At 29.8% G+C, this 17,096-nt stretch overlaps 1 protein-coding gene across 3 annotated transcripts in view; it reads right to left on the reverse strand.

Moving 5' to 3' along the window:
• The window catches only part of LOC117182856 (four and a half LIM domains protein 2), a 912,604-nt gene that overhangs the window by 524,545 nt on the left and 370,963 nt on the right, over positions 1–17,096 (reverse strand). The window contains exon 1 of one of the 3 annotated variants that reach the window (XM_033375970.1): positions 6,050–7,365. The exons of 1 other annotated variant lie outside the window; for it this stretch is intronic. In XM_033375970.1, the coding sequence (XP_033231861.1) occupies positions 6,050–7,252 (1,203 nt within the window). In that variant the 5' untranslated portion in view covers positions 7,253–7,365. Of the gene's footprint in view, positions 1–6,049; positions 7,647–17,096 lie in introns of those variants that run through there. One more of the 3 variants, XM_033375985.1, reaches the window with a different exon arrangement.

The following is a 17,096-nucleotide window of genomic DNA, read 5'->3' on the forward strand; positions in this document are numbered from 1 at the left end:
GTGAAGACATTCAAGACTCAATATTCCGCGATCCCCTTGACGGCGTGAGATGTACAGTCGCGGAACGGAAGACTCAAGATGCATGCTTTTGTTCATGTGCATTACCTCTCTTGTCCCGATATCAAGAGATTTGAGCTCGTTCTTCATCCATGGAACTACTCCAAATGAATAGAGTAGTACCGGGACAGTTACAAGCGTCGACAACGACAGGCAGACAGATATGGAGGTAAAAACTATTTTTTTCTTACTCAGGGGCCTCAAAACGTCGACATTTGATGGAAGGCGCAAAAGTTATTGTTCACATAAAACCAATACCTTCTCATTAGGATGAGAATGTAAAAAGATGATATTTAAGTAGTGATTGTGTCACTCGAACGTTATACGCATTGTAGAAAATTATTTCTTCTGTCTTACGGTCACGGCAAAATAAAAACAAATTAGAGCTATCATCTAAACTCCATTTATTTTTAGAACAAAATTAAAACTTCGACCACGTTTCGGCATCACTGCGTTCCTTTTTCAGAGTATCTAAATAATAATTATAATAAGCTAATATATGATAAAAATAAATATAAATAGTCAAAAAAAGTTATTATTTATGAGTAAAAAATATTTTTTAAAATAATACCTTAGTTTAAAACAAGTTGTAAGCGAGACAACAATCATTCCAATTTTGGAGTCAATACGTGTCAATTTTTTGTGTCATATTTAAAATAATTTATTATAGGTTTAAAAAAAGTAAGACTCCAAACAATTATTGAAGAGGAGTAAAAGGAGAAAGCCTCATAAAATTGAAGAGGTTTTTTCAGCGTAAAAACTTCATTATTAACGATTTTGAAACCATTCTAAGCATTTTGGAACAACAACGAACATATGACTAGGAGATAAATAAGGCAGTAAATCGTTGATGAAAATTAAGCGCAGCATATAAAGTGAAATACAATGATTGGCCAAGTTTCCATAGACTTGCTGATGAAGAAGCGTGAACTTAAATTAAATTAAAATTACTGAAATTTAAAAAAAAAACATTTTTTTGCAACTAAACTAAAATGACGTTAATTAATTATGATTTGATAAATTTTATCAATATTTAAAATTTCATTTAGTAAATTAACCGAAATATTTCGAAATTTGTTTGATTCAATAATACGTCTTTAATAAGTATTTTTTTTTTTAGTAGCTAATATTTTAATATTGCTGAATTCGAAATCGAAATAGTGATTAGAATTCCAAGGGTGTTGTGACAAGCCTGTATTTAAATTCCCAATTGTACAGTCTCTTTTATGTTCGGCAATTCTAGTTTTTAATCTCCTCTCAGTTTCACCTATATAAACTTTATTACAACATTTGCATTTTATCATATAAATAAGACCAGACAAATTTTCAAAGTTATCCCTATCTTTTTTTTTTAATAAAAAATTATCTAAACTGTTAGTGCTTTTGAAATAAACATTTATGTTAAATTTTTTTTAATGAACTTCGTAGACGTTCAGAGAAGCCTTATATATACGGTAACGTAACTTTCAAATCAAATTTATTGTAAGTATCAATCCATTTATTTTTATTTTTAGTACTGTTATAAATACAATTTATTATTGCATTGTCGGTCAGAGATTGATTTGATTTGGTGTTTTCCAATATTTACATCGTTATACACATTGTCCGACTTCATGCTTCGTAATCACTGCTAGCTTCGGACGGATTCGCCAAACTTTGGGGACTCAGTACGAATCCGTAGATCCAACGCTCTGCAACGCTGCGAATGTACAGCTTTCGGAGATCCCGATTCCGTAAAAAGGATTCCGGTGGGTTAATATCAGAATTCAGCAAAATCGTTAGTATTCCCACAAATTCGTGTGTTTTGTACAAACAATTTCAAATGAATCCTGAGTGGTACACCCCTCGTAATCTACATTTCATCAAGAAAGAGATTTTTCCTATTTGAAATCGTCTATTAAATGTATTTGTTAAGCAGAATTGTTAATAAAAAATTAAAAATATTGTCAAACGTCAGTTTCCTCCATCAGTATATTAATTTAGGGATAAACTGAACATTTATGCAAAAAAATGGATTTTTTTATCAAGCGGTGATTTATTAAATTTGTTTATGAAATTTGTTTATATCAATCAAAAAAATTGTACTTTAGTGTTTGATTTCAAGAAAACATTAATTTCACTCGATTTCGCAGCGAAAAACGTGATAAAAAGAACTTCCAGGCTTCAATGTACAGCAATAATCGATTTTGTTCATAAATTTGTTTATAAAAATTGAACAGATTGCACGAACTTCATCTCAATTATTAGTATTTGTTAATCGATTGTAAATATATCAGTTTTACACTATTTTGAGGTAAAATCAATGAATGCTACAGAACAGGCAGCTAAATAAGATAAATAAGGTATTCATATTCCGTTGTGGAGGTTCTATCGGAACGCATCGAAGAGACCCGCGCCCTCAGCGCGGGACGAGAATTAACAGCGTCACAAATAGACTAGATAACGTTAACAATTTCTCAACTTATTGCATCAATATAGTTAAAAACTTTATTCATAAAATTAATGAATGGAATTTTCTAATTTTCATGTTTTCTACGCTCATGACCTTTTTTAATTGTAATAAACAGCCCTGCATGATTTTTTCAATTAATTTTAAACTTTTGAATTTGGCAATATCTCGATTAATCGAATTAGTAGTCTTTTTTTTAGTAATATTTGGCTAAATTACGATTCATTAGGCTCTCAAGTTGATACTCATTCCTACATTTAAATATTGTTTCTAAAAAGACATGTGTAAATCATTCAAATGTATGTTTGTTCTCATTAAAGGAAAATATAAAAAATGATTTTATATTAAATAGATTATTTTTTCTGCGTTGTATTTATGTATATTGCTATTTTATCAAATTTCAGGGATGGGGAAAATATTTAAAGCCCTGTTAAAAAAAAAGTTGGTTTAAAATATTATTTCTGTTGTCCAGGATTTAAATTTTTTATCTCATGTCTGCTATATACGTTTTCCCTACTATTTTATAACCTTTATTAGAGCCAACATTTTTTTTAATTGGACACAAAATTGGAAGTTTCTTCTTTGAATTAGCGACAGCTTTTATTCATTAGATATTGCTATGCCACTAAACTTGTAGTTAAAAAAAATTGTAAGCTCTTTGTTTAAAAATATTTTTTCATGCTGAGTGAATTTTTAAATCAGCTTTTATTTTTTAATAATGATTATATAAAGTAATAAGATCGATATGAATAAAAGTGGTGGATTTTATTATTTCATTGAAAAACTATTGAAAAATAAAAACTAGGATCCAAATAAACAGGGGATCAGAAATTATTTGTTATGATATGTTTCAATTATTTGAAAAATTGAATAAATTTTTGTTCTGTAAACTTGGTGCCGTGGTTTTCCTCTCAGCACTGAATGATTCAAAGCATTATCGCGTTTGCCAAATCATCCTATGTTTCATGTTTATTTTAATCTCGATTCTCATTAAATAAAGAATGAATAAAAAAACTTTCTTTAACCAATATTAACATATCCCTAAATTTGTGAATTGGCATATGTTATTTGCTTTTTTCCTGCTAATACAAATACAACATATGTTAACTAAAGGGTTTTTTCGCACACTAATGTCAAGTTTGCCATTATTTTTACAAAAAAAATTGTTTAAAATATTTGTTTAAACCATTTTTTTTTTTTAATTTGGCTTCGTGAGTCTCTTTCTAATACATTTTCAAACATTTCTGGCTGAATTTTGTTTGACTTGGTTAAGATTTTCGACCTGTAGGTGGTTTTGAATATTCCGTACCCAATGTGCGCCAGTCAATGACAACCTATATGCTCAAACAGTCAGTGCTATAGCAGAAGTTATTTACATCGCGCCTTTGTGGTCATATACTGTCTTGATGTCAGAGGCTATTTAAGCGACCCTGTCTGTTGACATGAATAAATTCCCTCGTTACTGTGCTGACCAGGCCAGGTACAAAATTTGTATTTGCCTCTAGCTTGGTGACCAAGTTGATATAAATGAAAACATTGGATGTACAAACAGTAAAAAAAAGTAAAATATGATTATAAAAAGAAAAATTAATTAATTCTAACTTTGGGGAGATGCCCTAAACTTTTGATTTGACTCTATAGCTAGGTAACCGAGAGGGTACAAACGAAAATATTAAAAGTGAAAACAGTATGCATGACGTACACATGTTTGCAAATAAAAAAATTCAACGATTTAAACTTCACAGAAAAAACTAAAGTTAAATTTTTTTGTATGTAAAATTTCCATCTTTTAAATTTTACGGAAATGTATGAGTGAATTCGAGCTATAAATCAGGACACCAGATTTAAAACGACACGGAAAAACAAAAGTTAAAATGTTTTGCAGGTAAGACTTGCAACGGTTAAAAATTAAAAATATTTCGGCAAAAGTTTCACCGAGGTTAGGATAATAATTCTGATACCGTCTACTGCGTCACTCTGCAGTAAGCAAATTTCGATAAAACATGTAGAATCAGCTACAAAAAACACGCATAGTTTCGAGTCACTTGTATCTTTCAATCAGCCATAGGGTGCAGTCAAAGTGCAGTTTTGGTCGATTTGACCCCCCCCCCCTTCGGTTGACGTATGTATTTCGATGGACGACACTTGAGGTAAATTTACTATTTTTCTTTTTTTTCTGTACCAGCGAGAGTAAGGTGAATGCCCTTATCATTCCTTATAAGTCAAAGTATAAAAATTCATTATTTATTACGATTCAATCAAGTTAGAACGATAATAGGAGCACGAAGGATAACAGGTGCATTCACCGTACGACTTCAATTTATATTATTTAAATAAAAAAATCATGGTCCTCTGTGCACATATTTAGATAAAAAAATAATTTTTTGTTACTAAATAAATGGTTTTGCATAGAACAATGTGTATATTTCTATCAAAACCTCCTACATTCACACCAAAAATAATGCATGAGTTCATGTTGAAAATTAAGGGTTTCAGTTCCGTCAAAATTTCTAGCAACTTTTTTTCATGGAAAGGCACACGTTTACCCTTTAATTTCGTTTTTGAACCGTTCAATTTCGTTCATTTTTATCTGAGTTATGAGTTTTGGAATAACACTATTTTTTATATGAGTTTATTTGTTTATTGGTAATTATATCAACAATAATTTTTAAATAACACATATTACAAAATTGTACCGTTAAGCAGAAGGTTCAAACAAGAACCATGAATTTTTTCAGATTTTTAGGAACACGTTTTTGATTTTTTTAAAGCATCGGGTCGAATCGACTCCCCCCCCCCCTATGGTTAAGTGGTTTAAAAAAGCCCTACGGTTATTATTGGGTTAATAACATTGAGCAAAAAGCGCAAAAAGCAACTGACAGATGGGAATCCCCAGTTCTCTCCAATTTAATAAATTAAACGACAATAGATAGCGCTGGTGTTGTGATTCTCGCCACATCTCGAATAAAAATGGAGCGATTATAAAGCGAAAGATTATCCAGGCAAGATTAAAAATAGGAAATTATCTTTGATTTATATAAAGTTTATCTGGCAAGGTTAATTTTTGTTGCGGTGAATCTTTCACCTGGAATCAATTGAAACTTTATCTTTAGTTTTTTCTTTGTTCGTAGGCCTACCTTCACGCGTGTAGGTCCAGCTTATCCTGTGTAATATGGTTATGCTGACATTGAACTTTTGTTACCATAAAACATCTGGTTTCTATTTTTGAGCCACTATGCGAAAATCCACTATTTTCCATATTGTAGAATTCAAATGACCACATAAAATTATTAAAATCATAATCATGCGTATAATACTACGCTGAAAAAATTTGTGATAATTTTCATTTCAGTTTGGAATAAACAACAATAACCAAAAAATACACAGTACTTGATTTACGATTACTAATTGTAAGAGAACATGTTTTGACCTTAACATTTATTATACAGAAGATGAAAAACAAACAATTTTCGAACTATGAACAGCAAGAATGTATAAATTATCCTCAAATGTTTTTCATCTACGTATATAATATAGAATTACCCAAAAAGCATGGCTTTTTCCTGTATGTGGAACAGCGTATTTTATTGGTGCGTTCACTTGACATTCCAAGATCATAATTTCTTCGTCTTCTAAGTCCACATAATCATCAAATAATTGGCCACTATTATCATTTAAACTTAAATTGAGACAAATACTTTTGCTCTTATTCATATCCTTATTTATCGTTTTTTTATTGCAATTTTTAAAATCAAAAAATTGACTTATTTCACTGGGGGCACTGTTCACATGACTGGTTTCTTCAAGCTTTAATAAAATGCTATGAAGCTGCTTCTTATATAATATATTGTCAATGTTTTGAATTGGTACTATTATATCATTGAATTTGGAGCTTGATATTATAAGTATTGGTCTTTCGTTTTGAACGGACAAAGACGAATCTTTCGATCCATGCGAAGTATTAACGTTGGGAAGGTTTTCCTCCAAATAAGCTTGCAGTTGTACGGATATGACATTTTTTTTCTCTGTACTTAACTTTTTAGTCGTGGTTAAATATTTCTCCGCAAGTAAGTCTTTCGTAGTCTGCATTGACTCGTCAGGTTTTTTCCTTTCTTTATTTCGATGCTTTTTTGCTTTTATCGTAATACTTTGATGCCTCAAAACACATTTTGAAATTATCTTTTCATCCTTATTCTGAAAAACTCCATCAGTTCTATTAAATATATTAATTTCATTAGATTTTGTTACATTTTGATTTTCAGAACCACTGGCATTTGAACTGATCTCTGAAGTAAGCAAAAGCGCATGCCAAATCCTAAAACCAAATTCAGTTTCAGAATCCGAAGTTTCTTCGCCTTCAACATATCCTGATATATCATATTCAAAGTCATCGCTAAGTTTGGAATCAGGTCTAGAAACACCGAGAATACCTTTGGTGCTGGAATCTGACAATGTTCCTTCATAGCGTTCACCTAAGGAACTAATATCTTTTCGGACTCTTAGACTATACTCATGAAGATTCTCCAATTTGTGTTTAACGTTTGTCGGAAAGTTCGTATGCGAAGAATGGCTATAGCTGCACATATAGTCATGAGATATCAAGTTTCCAGAATCACAATTATGATAGAAAAGGCAAGGAGCCGAATGTTCAGTGACCAATGGGATGCCATTAGTAGCATGTCTCAGACACGTTAGTAATTCCAGCACGCCAACGCAGCCAATTAGTACGGATAACAAGAGACCCATCTCTTGTATTCTGATGAATGCGTGTTTCTGCGTGAATTTTTTCCGTTTGTAGAGTCAGATGCCTGATTTACTTCTAATATTGTAGCTTATTACGGTAATTTAAGATCTACTCAATTGAAAATATAAAAATTAAAATATTATATAGAAATATATAATTTTTCAATCTCAATTTCTCATATGAAATTAAAGGATTAAATTTTGAAAATAATTTATATCATAAATTTTTAGTTAATAATTTCATACGCAGATTGACGTCATTGTGATATTTTCTCAAAGTGTCACCAACACTTCTATTTTCGATTACAAAAATTCGTTATTTTCCAATTGAGATGCAATTCATACCGCTGCGTGGCAAGTAAGTAGCGCACTGTTTTATTTTCCGCGAACGAACTGCGACCGAACGAACTGTACTCGCTGGGCGATGTAACTTTTAGGTTGACGAGGGCGTCCGGCTAAAGGCTAAAGTTAGATCAAATGTCCCTGGATACAAATTGTGTCCTTACTGCCGCACGATCGATGAGCATGCAATAATAATTAACGTAGAACTAGTTGGCAGATGATACTCAGAGTCTATGCAACGTTTTTACCTTTTTGTTGCAAGTTTCTATATGAGATTATGCTTCATGATCAGATTATTTCTCTTTTATGGGAGATTCAAAGTATTCTTTATTTTGCAATTGATTCTTAGACGTTTATATTTGAGATATGTTCGGTAATCAAGCCAAATTGTAAAGTGCCAAACATGTGATTATTAAGCATTTAAAAAAATCTTAGCCGATGAATACAGCATGCACATGTTAGTCCTGGCATTAAAGTTTTGTTTAACTTTTTCAATTTAATGGAAAATTTTGCTAAAGTTCGCACCATATTAAAAATAAAACATAAGTTACGATATTAAAACACTTGGGATTTTTTATCTCATTTTTGTTTAGTGCCCTTTACCTCAAGCATTGAGTTAACACCATATTTAGTAAATAAGCTCAGGTTATTGAACCTGATGGCGAAGAACACACAATCACGCATTGCTAGTTGCAATTTCCAGACCCTTTCATTAGGTCCACTTTTAGCACAGCCACTCTTTGAATCTAACGAGTTTTTAATCAAAATGTAAGAAATTTAAATTAGATTAAAATCCAAAAAAAAATCCGCGCGCGACCTACTCATTTACTTCCAATTATTTTATTTGGAAATGAAGTGCAATAAAATACTGCGGCAATCATTTTTACTTGAATAACTTCTATGGGTACCCTTTCACCATGCAGAATAAATTACTCTGCAACACTAAACATTTTTATGCAAGTTTGGAAAAAACATCTAAAATATCGGAGCGTACAAATTTTCATAAAAAAACATATTAAATCATCTCGACTCGAGAAGTGTCCAAATGTTAAGCCATTTTCAGCGCCCCTAGCACTTGGATAGTTGACCATTTACGAGGTAAGACCGAGTCGTGTACACGAATTTTGAAAACCCGGCTATACTCGGGAGGTGATTTCTGCAGTTTTCCTTTCATCTGGCCAAATGTTTAGGCAATTGCGAGTACTTCCAATGAACTCGTGTTTAGCCGCATTGTAATTAAATTGTACTAAAACTCATGCAGTGATTTTAGGCCCACCTTAGTTAAAGAAAAAATTTCAAATTTGCATATAATGTGAAGTTGAGAGACCTTTGTTTCAGCGGGCTTTTAAACATAAAACAACATATTACAATAGGTAATAATAATGAAACTGGTTATATATTCGACTGGGTGATTAATCACAGTAAAATACATGGAAAAGTATATTGCAAAAGAAAATATACTACAGAAAATCTTGATGAAGCAAAATATTCAACTAAAGAGATTATAAAATTACTGGAAGAAATTAATAAAAAGAAATAATTACTGAAACTAATGAAAATGAAAGTTTTTACATTATAAATTTTGTATTTCTTTTTTAATTCTTATTAAGTATATAGTCCATATATTTTCTTATAAAAATTAATATTGTTTAAAATGTTCAAATGGTTAAAATCTAAAGAATAGTTACGTTCTGAATTTTCTAATGAAATTTATTTGAATAATAAATCATCATTGTGAATTTAAGAAGTCTCGTAGGGAAGGATGATTACAAATACATTCTTTGTTAACATCATAAACAAATTAAGCCTATTTTTAAAAAAATGCCCAAACTATTAATTGGCTCATGAAAGTAGTCTAAATAATAAATCTTGAAAATTTGATTATTATAATTAATCGGAAAGACTTTCTTCGTTAAATTTGTAAAAAACTGAGCCTATTCGTTGAAGATGCCAAATTCTGAACTTCTTATAAAAGTTCTTTAAATATTTAATAATTCTTGTAAATTTAAGAAATGACTTAGAAAAGAGTCATCGCAAAGACTATATTAGTTAACTTCGTAAGCAAATTGTGTTTATTAATTGAAAAATACCGCCACACTCAATACTTAATTAATACTTAATTAATGAAAATTCAGCTGCCGGATCGAAGAAGGGCACATAAACAAAAAGTTGTACCTTTTTTTAGTTTTCTATTTAAAAGGGCTCTGTACTAGCGTGGAAACTCTGAGTTGAGTGTGCGAGAGAACAGAAATATGATGAGCACGCCCAAAGGGTGGAGCTTTTTAGTAAAACAAAAAATTTCGATAGCCAATCATAGATTGTATATTTTCAGAAAAAAGGGTACATAGTAAATAAAGTTTGAAAAAAATTGCCCGGGAAAGAGTCATAATCAGGGGACCGTCACCCTGGCTCAGGCATTGTCTGGTAACCAATACCCACGCGGCGGGTGGTAGTTTGTCGAGCAGACGGTTTTTGACATCGCAAGACCTTCGCATTGATTGAGATTATAAATGGCGGAGAAAAATACGAATTTTATACAATATTAATGAATTAAATTTCCAAATACTTCATTAGCCTCGTTATATTATCATGAGTAAATCAAAAAAAGATTGATAAAAATCGGTCAATATTTTCCATCTGAGTAAAAATTTGGATTGCAATTTAAAATTTTGCTAGAAAAATTTGTTTAAGTTATAAGAAACTTATTTTTTGATTGTTAAATCATCATTACAACCCGCAAAATTAATTTTTAAAATTTGACAAATACTCCTTCTACCTTATTTAGTTACGAATCCAGGTGTGCTACATAATTTATAATTGCGGACAATTTTGTCAACTAAACCCAGGTGGAAATACACTACCGGCGCAGTTCTGATCTAGTACAGATTGCCGGAGTTGCAGCACTGGGCATCTGTACTGGGCCAATACTGGCTGGTAACTTTTCATGGTACTGCCTTGCGGTGCTAGCAAAGTGCTACACATGAGTACTTCTTCTGTATTGGCAAACCGCTGGCGTACGTTTTACATCAAGGATCTAGTCCAGGGGTTACCACAATCCACAGGTGCAGCGTGACCCAGGATCGCTTGGTCTTTTTCAAGATCTACCAATTTTTTCGACGGGAAACAGAGAGGAAATTTATGTGCCCTTTGAAAAAAATCCCAGTTCAAAGGCCTCAGAGAAACGCCTTTTTTGGTATAACTGGACAGAGCTTGAAAAACAAATTATTTTCTTTAAAGTATTTGAACTAAGCAATTGTCGATAATTGTTTACAAATAAATATTTTCGACATTAATAATACTAAATAATTTAAATAAATACTAATAATAATAAAAATAAGTGGTCAAAAATAAACTCAAGGCGTTCAAAATTTAAGAGTTTTTTTTTCAAATCGAGAATCTGTAAATAGAATCATTTCAGAATAAAAGTTCGAAAAAGAACAATTATATAACTTTAAAAATTGATAACTTCAATTTCAAAGGAATTGAAATTGCATTAGCGACTTTAAATAAAACTAATTTTTAATTTCATACTACTTTTAAGTATATTGAATGTTTCAAAGTCAAAGCTGCTTAAATTGTAGAATTTCAAATTTTCGAAAACACTTTTTCATTCAAAAACACTTTAAAAATAAAATGTAATTTTTTTTATAGAAAAGTTTTGAAACCTGCTATCGCAACTGAAGGGGAAATATTCTTTGAATTGGTATTAACAGATCGTAAAAATTGAAATATATTTATTTTTTGTATCCTTTAGATATAATAATATAATCAATTTTTTAGGTTCATTTAACAATTTTTTAAACTTTTAATATTAAAAAATTTGTTATTATGGGCTTCAAAGAAGATTATGTATTTAATATTAGGTAATAGAAAATCAAGGACGCGTGACTTTCTTACTACTTTTTAATTTGATTTAGAAATTAAATTTTGAATTACTTATAAACAAAACAATTTTCAGAGAATTTAAATTGTGACTACAAAAAATTAGAATTGCATTAAATATTATATTTAAGAATATTAAAGTAACGAAACCTCAACATTCATTATTTTTTTCATAATACTTAATTTTAGAGTGAAGTTTCGAATAGAAATAAGAGTCTCGAGTTTAAGGGCTCCCAGCGACAAAAAATAAGGTAAAGGGTTGTAAAATTTATGGGTCAAAACCAGCCCTATTCGACTTTCTGTATTTCAGCTATAAAAATTTCGGACCTTATTACTATGAGTTTCTATGTGCGAAATGTCGCCGCGTGGCGGCGCTTCTCGTACGTGTCCCTACTTCAAAATACCGCTAAATGGGAAATTTTCTTAAAAACAATAATATTTATATAATATTTTATGAAATGTATGCTCAAAATGTTTGCAAGAGTACAAAAATTTAAAGCTGTTGATTCAAGTAAAAATAAATATCAAAATTGAGTGGGCAAAGAAGAAGAAAAATACAGTGAAGTGCATTGCTCGAAATTGTCAATCCGGCTATCATTCGAGTCGTGATGACCGCCGAAAAATTCATTTTTTCAAAGTTCTTCAAAATTTAGTAGATATATATCAGAAAAAAATAAATCGGGAAGATTTTTTAGTAACAGCTGACCAGTTTGTTTGCGAGAAACATTTTCTTCCCGACGATATTGTCTGGGAAAGGGGAGTGAATGATCCTGCTAGTACTGTCATAGCATCAGTATGTATAAACTATAACCAATATATTTATAATTCTTTATTTCAATAAAATTTTTAAAATATATTAAGAGGTACAATTTACAATGTTAATGGCTTTAATTTCAATTTACGAATTTTAACCTAAAAATAGCTGTCTTTCCCCGGCTGTGGCTGTTCCTCAACTGGTGATTATATTTGTTCTTCACTTAAACTTCTTTTCGTTCGGGAGAATTTTTTGTTTAAAAAATAAGGAAGCAATTAAAAATAAAGATAAATACAACTTTTACATCTGGTCTTCTGATCTTTTATTGTCGTGGAAATCATTATAGACTTATAAGGATTTTCCTATAATGAATTTCCTATAATTTTTTCGCAATTACAGGAATAATGATAGGAATAATTATAGATAAAATGTAAGAAAATAATTATGGTAATTAATAATATTAAAATCATTATTGCAAGAAATAGAAGGGCGTATAAATCAATCATTTATTTTGAACTACTTACACAATAGCATATAAAAATGGACATATTTAAAGGAGCTTTGTTTAAGAATAAAGGTAATATGAAACTTAAAAGCTATGGGTATCTTCTACTTTTGGCAATAATAATTTCAATATTTCAATGTTATTAATTTATATAATTATTTCACTATAATTTTTCCTATAATTAATTAAATAATTATTCTTATTAGTAGTCATAAATTCGTGCAAAAATTATAGTAATTTCATTATACGAAAATATTTATAGGCCTATAATGATTTTTCTATTATTGTACTTTTTCCTAAAGGATAGCCGGAAGATCCATGTACTAGTACTTTTTTCTCATTTAATTATTTATTAAAAAAACTACATTTTTACGTATCATTGTTACTTTTTAGCAATTCCCGTCGCCTTTTTTATACAAGCAATTACTAATGAACAATTTGAATATTTCTGATGAATTTTTAAACAATATTCAATTGTTTAAAGAAATATAATTGATTTGAACAATTATTTGTTCTTAAAGAATGTAAAAAATAATTGAATGTTCAAATTGAAATGTAATTATTTATCATTTTTTTGAGTATTACATTTTTCTAAAAATATGATGTAATTATTTAAACAATTATTTATTGTCCATCTCCAATATTTCTAAAGATTGTGCCAGAGATATCTACTTTCTTTTCAAATCAATATGCTATGCCACGTTTTGTCGAATAATTACAAATATAATAATAAATAAATAGAAATTTGTTAAACATTAGAAGAAATGTCTCAAAATTATATAATTATTCTAAAAAAAGTAGCACAGTATACCAATTTGAAAAAAGTGAACATTTCTGGCTCAATTTTTAGAAATTCTGAAAATTAACAATAAATAATTGTTTAAATTATTTGTTTAAGCAATTGAATGATGTTTAAAAGTCATGGTGAATATTTAAATTGTCCATTAGTAATTATTTGTATGAAAAAGATGACAGTAATTGCTAAAGAGTACCAATAATACGTAAAAATGCAGTTTTTTAGATTTTTGTGAATAAGACTAATTTATAAACAAAATTCGATGTATTTAAAAAAATTTAGGGTAATTATTTGTCTATAAAATTGAGTAAATTGCACTTATTTCTGAAAATTACTTAAATTGACAAATAATTATTTCACAGTTTATTTCACTCTATCCATTCTTATATGCATGTAACTAACAATCTAGAAATATTGGTACTAATAAAAATGATAAATTTTGGAATTGAATGATCTTTAAACTTGCTAAATGTTTACATTTTTATGTTTTTTATACTGATGTAATTGTGACAGATATTTATATTGTGTTTACAACAGATTGGCCTACTGACCCTCATTCGATTCTCAGATATCAAAGAGAGAGCACCTGTTCGTGGGTGCTGTCAATTTCTACCACTTAAAATTTTCTTGCCTTGATAAGTGTACTGTACGAGTACCGAAACGTTGGTAATGCAAATTTATTTATTTATATTTTTTATTTTCATTTTATTGTAATTTGATAATCATTAAAATAAAAAAAACGAAAGAAAGAAAAAGAGAATGAAGGGGATGTGGTTGGCTGCCTTCTCATTTTTCTTTCCTCTTTTTTATTTTTTCCGAAAATTTTATTTTATTTTTTGTTGTTTTTCTTTTGTTTTTTTTTCAGATTACAATAGGGTTTTTTGGTTTTCGTTTATTCGTTGTACTTCAAATTTGGTTGTTGGATTCTTGTTTTTTATAACAGGATTTTGCATCAATTTGATAATTGGACGTTAAATGGGATGTTTAGTTTGGATTTTGGTTTAATTTAAATTTCGTAAATTTTGATTTAGCTGACTTGGACTGGAGGTCATTTCTAGGATATTATGTTTTTTAATCAGATAAGAGTTAAACATGGTCCTGAGGTGTTCAGAAAGGTGCAATTATGGTGTGATATCAATAAGAAATTAAGAGGCAGTATTCTTCAAAAAAGATTTCTGATTGAATGTAGAAGAAGCGATGTTTTACCTAAAAAAATTTTTTTCCCGGATAACAAATTTCGAGATTTTTCTTTTCACAGTAATTTTTGTAATAGAAAATTTTAACACACTTTAAACAATTTTAAATTTTCACTACTAAATTTATTTATCAAAGATGTTTCAAATCATGTTAATTTTTTAAAGTCAAGAATTTCAAGAATAAGAAGTGAATTAGAAGTTTGTTTGCAACAAAATGAAATTATTAATCTTTTAAAGCATCAGATTCTCCTCAATCAAAGTTTTTGAAGCAGTGATGTAAAACATGATAACAAACTTTCAAATTTAATTCATCAGCAAACTAGTGTTCAAGAACAAAATTTAAATTTACATAGGACTTTTGAAGATGGAGGTAAAGATCCTTGTTTTGTTAATTTGACAAATATTCAAATTCCTGATTCAGTCACAGATATTCTAAGATTAGGTCAAGGTTTTAGTAACCGTGTGTTAAAAACTAAGGCAAAACAAATGATAGAAATAGTAAAAGATGTTGAATCAAATATACATAAAATTCCTATTTTGGATCAGCAGGATTTCCGAAACAAGGTTTTACACTTGTCAAAGAGCTTTGTTGAGAAAAATAGTTTGCATATCAGTTATATTGATCGTAGAATTTCTAAAGGTTTCATGATGACGAAAGAGTTTCTTAGAAGCAACCCTGATGTGGTTTGCGTGAATGCTGATAAAGGCAGTATTACTGTTTGCATGGAAAAATCGAATTATATCAGGGATATGGAGAATTTGCTTTCTGATAATGATAATTTTGAATTATTGCATGAAAATCCGTTAAAAAAATTAAAAAGAGACACTTTTAAGATGCTTGACAATTGGAGAAAGAAAGGACTTCTGGGAAAGGATATAAGATGGACTGATATTAACACTGAAGACACCGTTCTTGCAAGATGTTATGGGTTGAGAAAGATTCACAAAGATGGCTATACCTTAAGAATAGTTATTGCAACTATTAATACTCCCACCAAATTTTCAGAACAAAATTTTAATTTGATTCTCAAGGACTCTATCACAACTTCTAAATACAATGTCAAAAATAGCTGGGAATTTGAAAAAATTATCACGCAAAAAAGGGTTCCGGATGAACATGTCATGATTTCTTTGGATCTTATTGCAATGTTTTCGAGTATACCCCTGGAATTAGTTAAAAAGGCAATTTTTAATAGATGGACTAATATAAAAACTCGTACTCGTTTATGTCAAAAAGATTTTATTGAAGGGATATTTTTTATTATGGAGTCAACTTATTTTAAATTTAATGGATCTTTCTATAGACAGAAGTCTGGTACTCCCATAGGTTCAGTCATTTCTCCGATTTTAGCAGAACTAGTGATGGAGGATCTGGAGGTTTTTGTTTTTGGGAAATTAGATTTTGTTTTGCCTTTTTATTTTCGGTTTGTCGACGATACCTTATTATGTGTTCCTCTAGCTCATTACGCTAATGTATCGCTTAAATTCTGTTGAAAAATCTAAGACAATATTTGACGCTCATAAGCGAGGGCTAACAGAGAAATATATTTTTGTTCTATTTTTTCGTTTTACACATTTTATACGAACAGGTAGATTTACACATGTTTCATGAAAATATTTAAATTTAATTAATTTTATTAGTTAAATGTTTAATTTAAATATTTATTTAATTGGTCATTTCTGATTAAATTGCAAAGCTCGACAATTTAATGGATTTATTACATTCAGATTTGTTATAAGTAAAAAATATTCAAATTCAGATTTAATTTTCTAGCTTAAAAAAAGAATCGAAGGATTATAGTTCTACTAATCGTATTTAGTAAAAATCTGACAGTAAAAAAAAAGCAGAAAAAAAACAATGTATTGGAAAATGAAAATTTCTACATGATAAGAATTTTATAAAATTTTTCTAAAAGCTACTAATAATTTATACATTTTTATAAAATTTAAAAATGCACATTATGTGATATAATAAATAGTAATGGACCTAAGTGGGGAACTTCACATAACGACTTAGTGTGGATCTTCACTTGGGGTGATTGCCAGACAGATTGATCAGCAACCTGGGTCGGAGCAGTATTGCGGAACGAACGTGTTATTTAAATAAATATCACGAGAATTCTTGATCAATCTAAACATTTTATATCCCTTCCTCACATTACTGTCTTCTCCACCGAGTGAGTCACCTCTACCTAGAAAGGAAAATGGCTTAATGGTGTAATAATAATAATAATAATAATAATAATAATAATAATAAGCCTCGGTGGCTTAGTTGGTTAGACACTCGGACTTCACCTCAGAGGTCCGGGGTTCGATCCCTGAGCCGGTACCTCTAGAAATTTTTCAATGTACCTTTACCGGGGTTCTGGTGG

Source organism: Belonocnema kinseyi, chromosome 1 (genome assembly GCF_010883055.1).
Source record: "Belonocnema kinseyi isolate 2016_QV_RU_SX_M_011 chromosome 1, B_treatae_v1, whole genome shotgun sequence".
NCBI classification, from domain to species: domain Eukaryota; kingdom Metazoa; phylum Arthropoda; class Insecta; order Hymenoptera; family Cynipidae; genus Belonocnema; species Belonocnema kinseyi.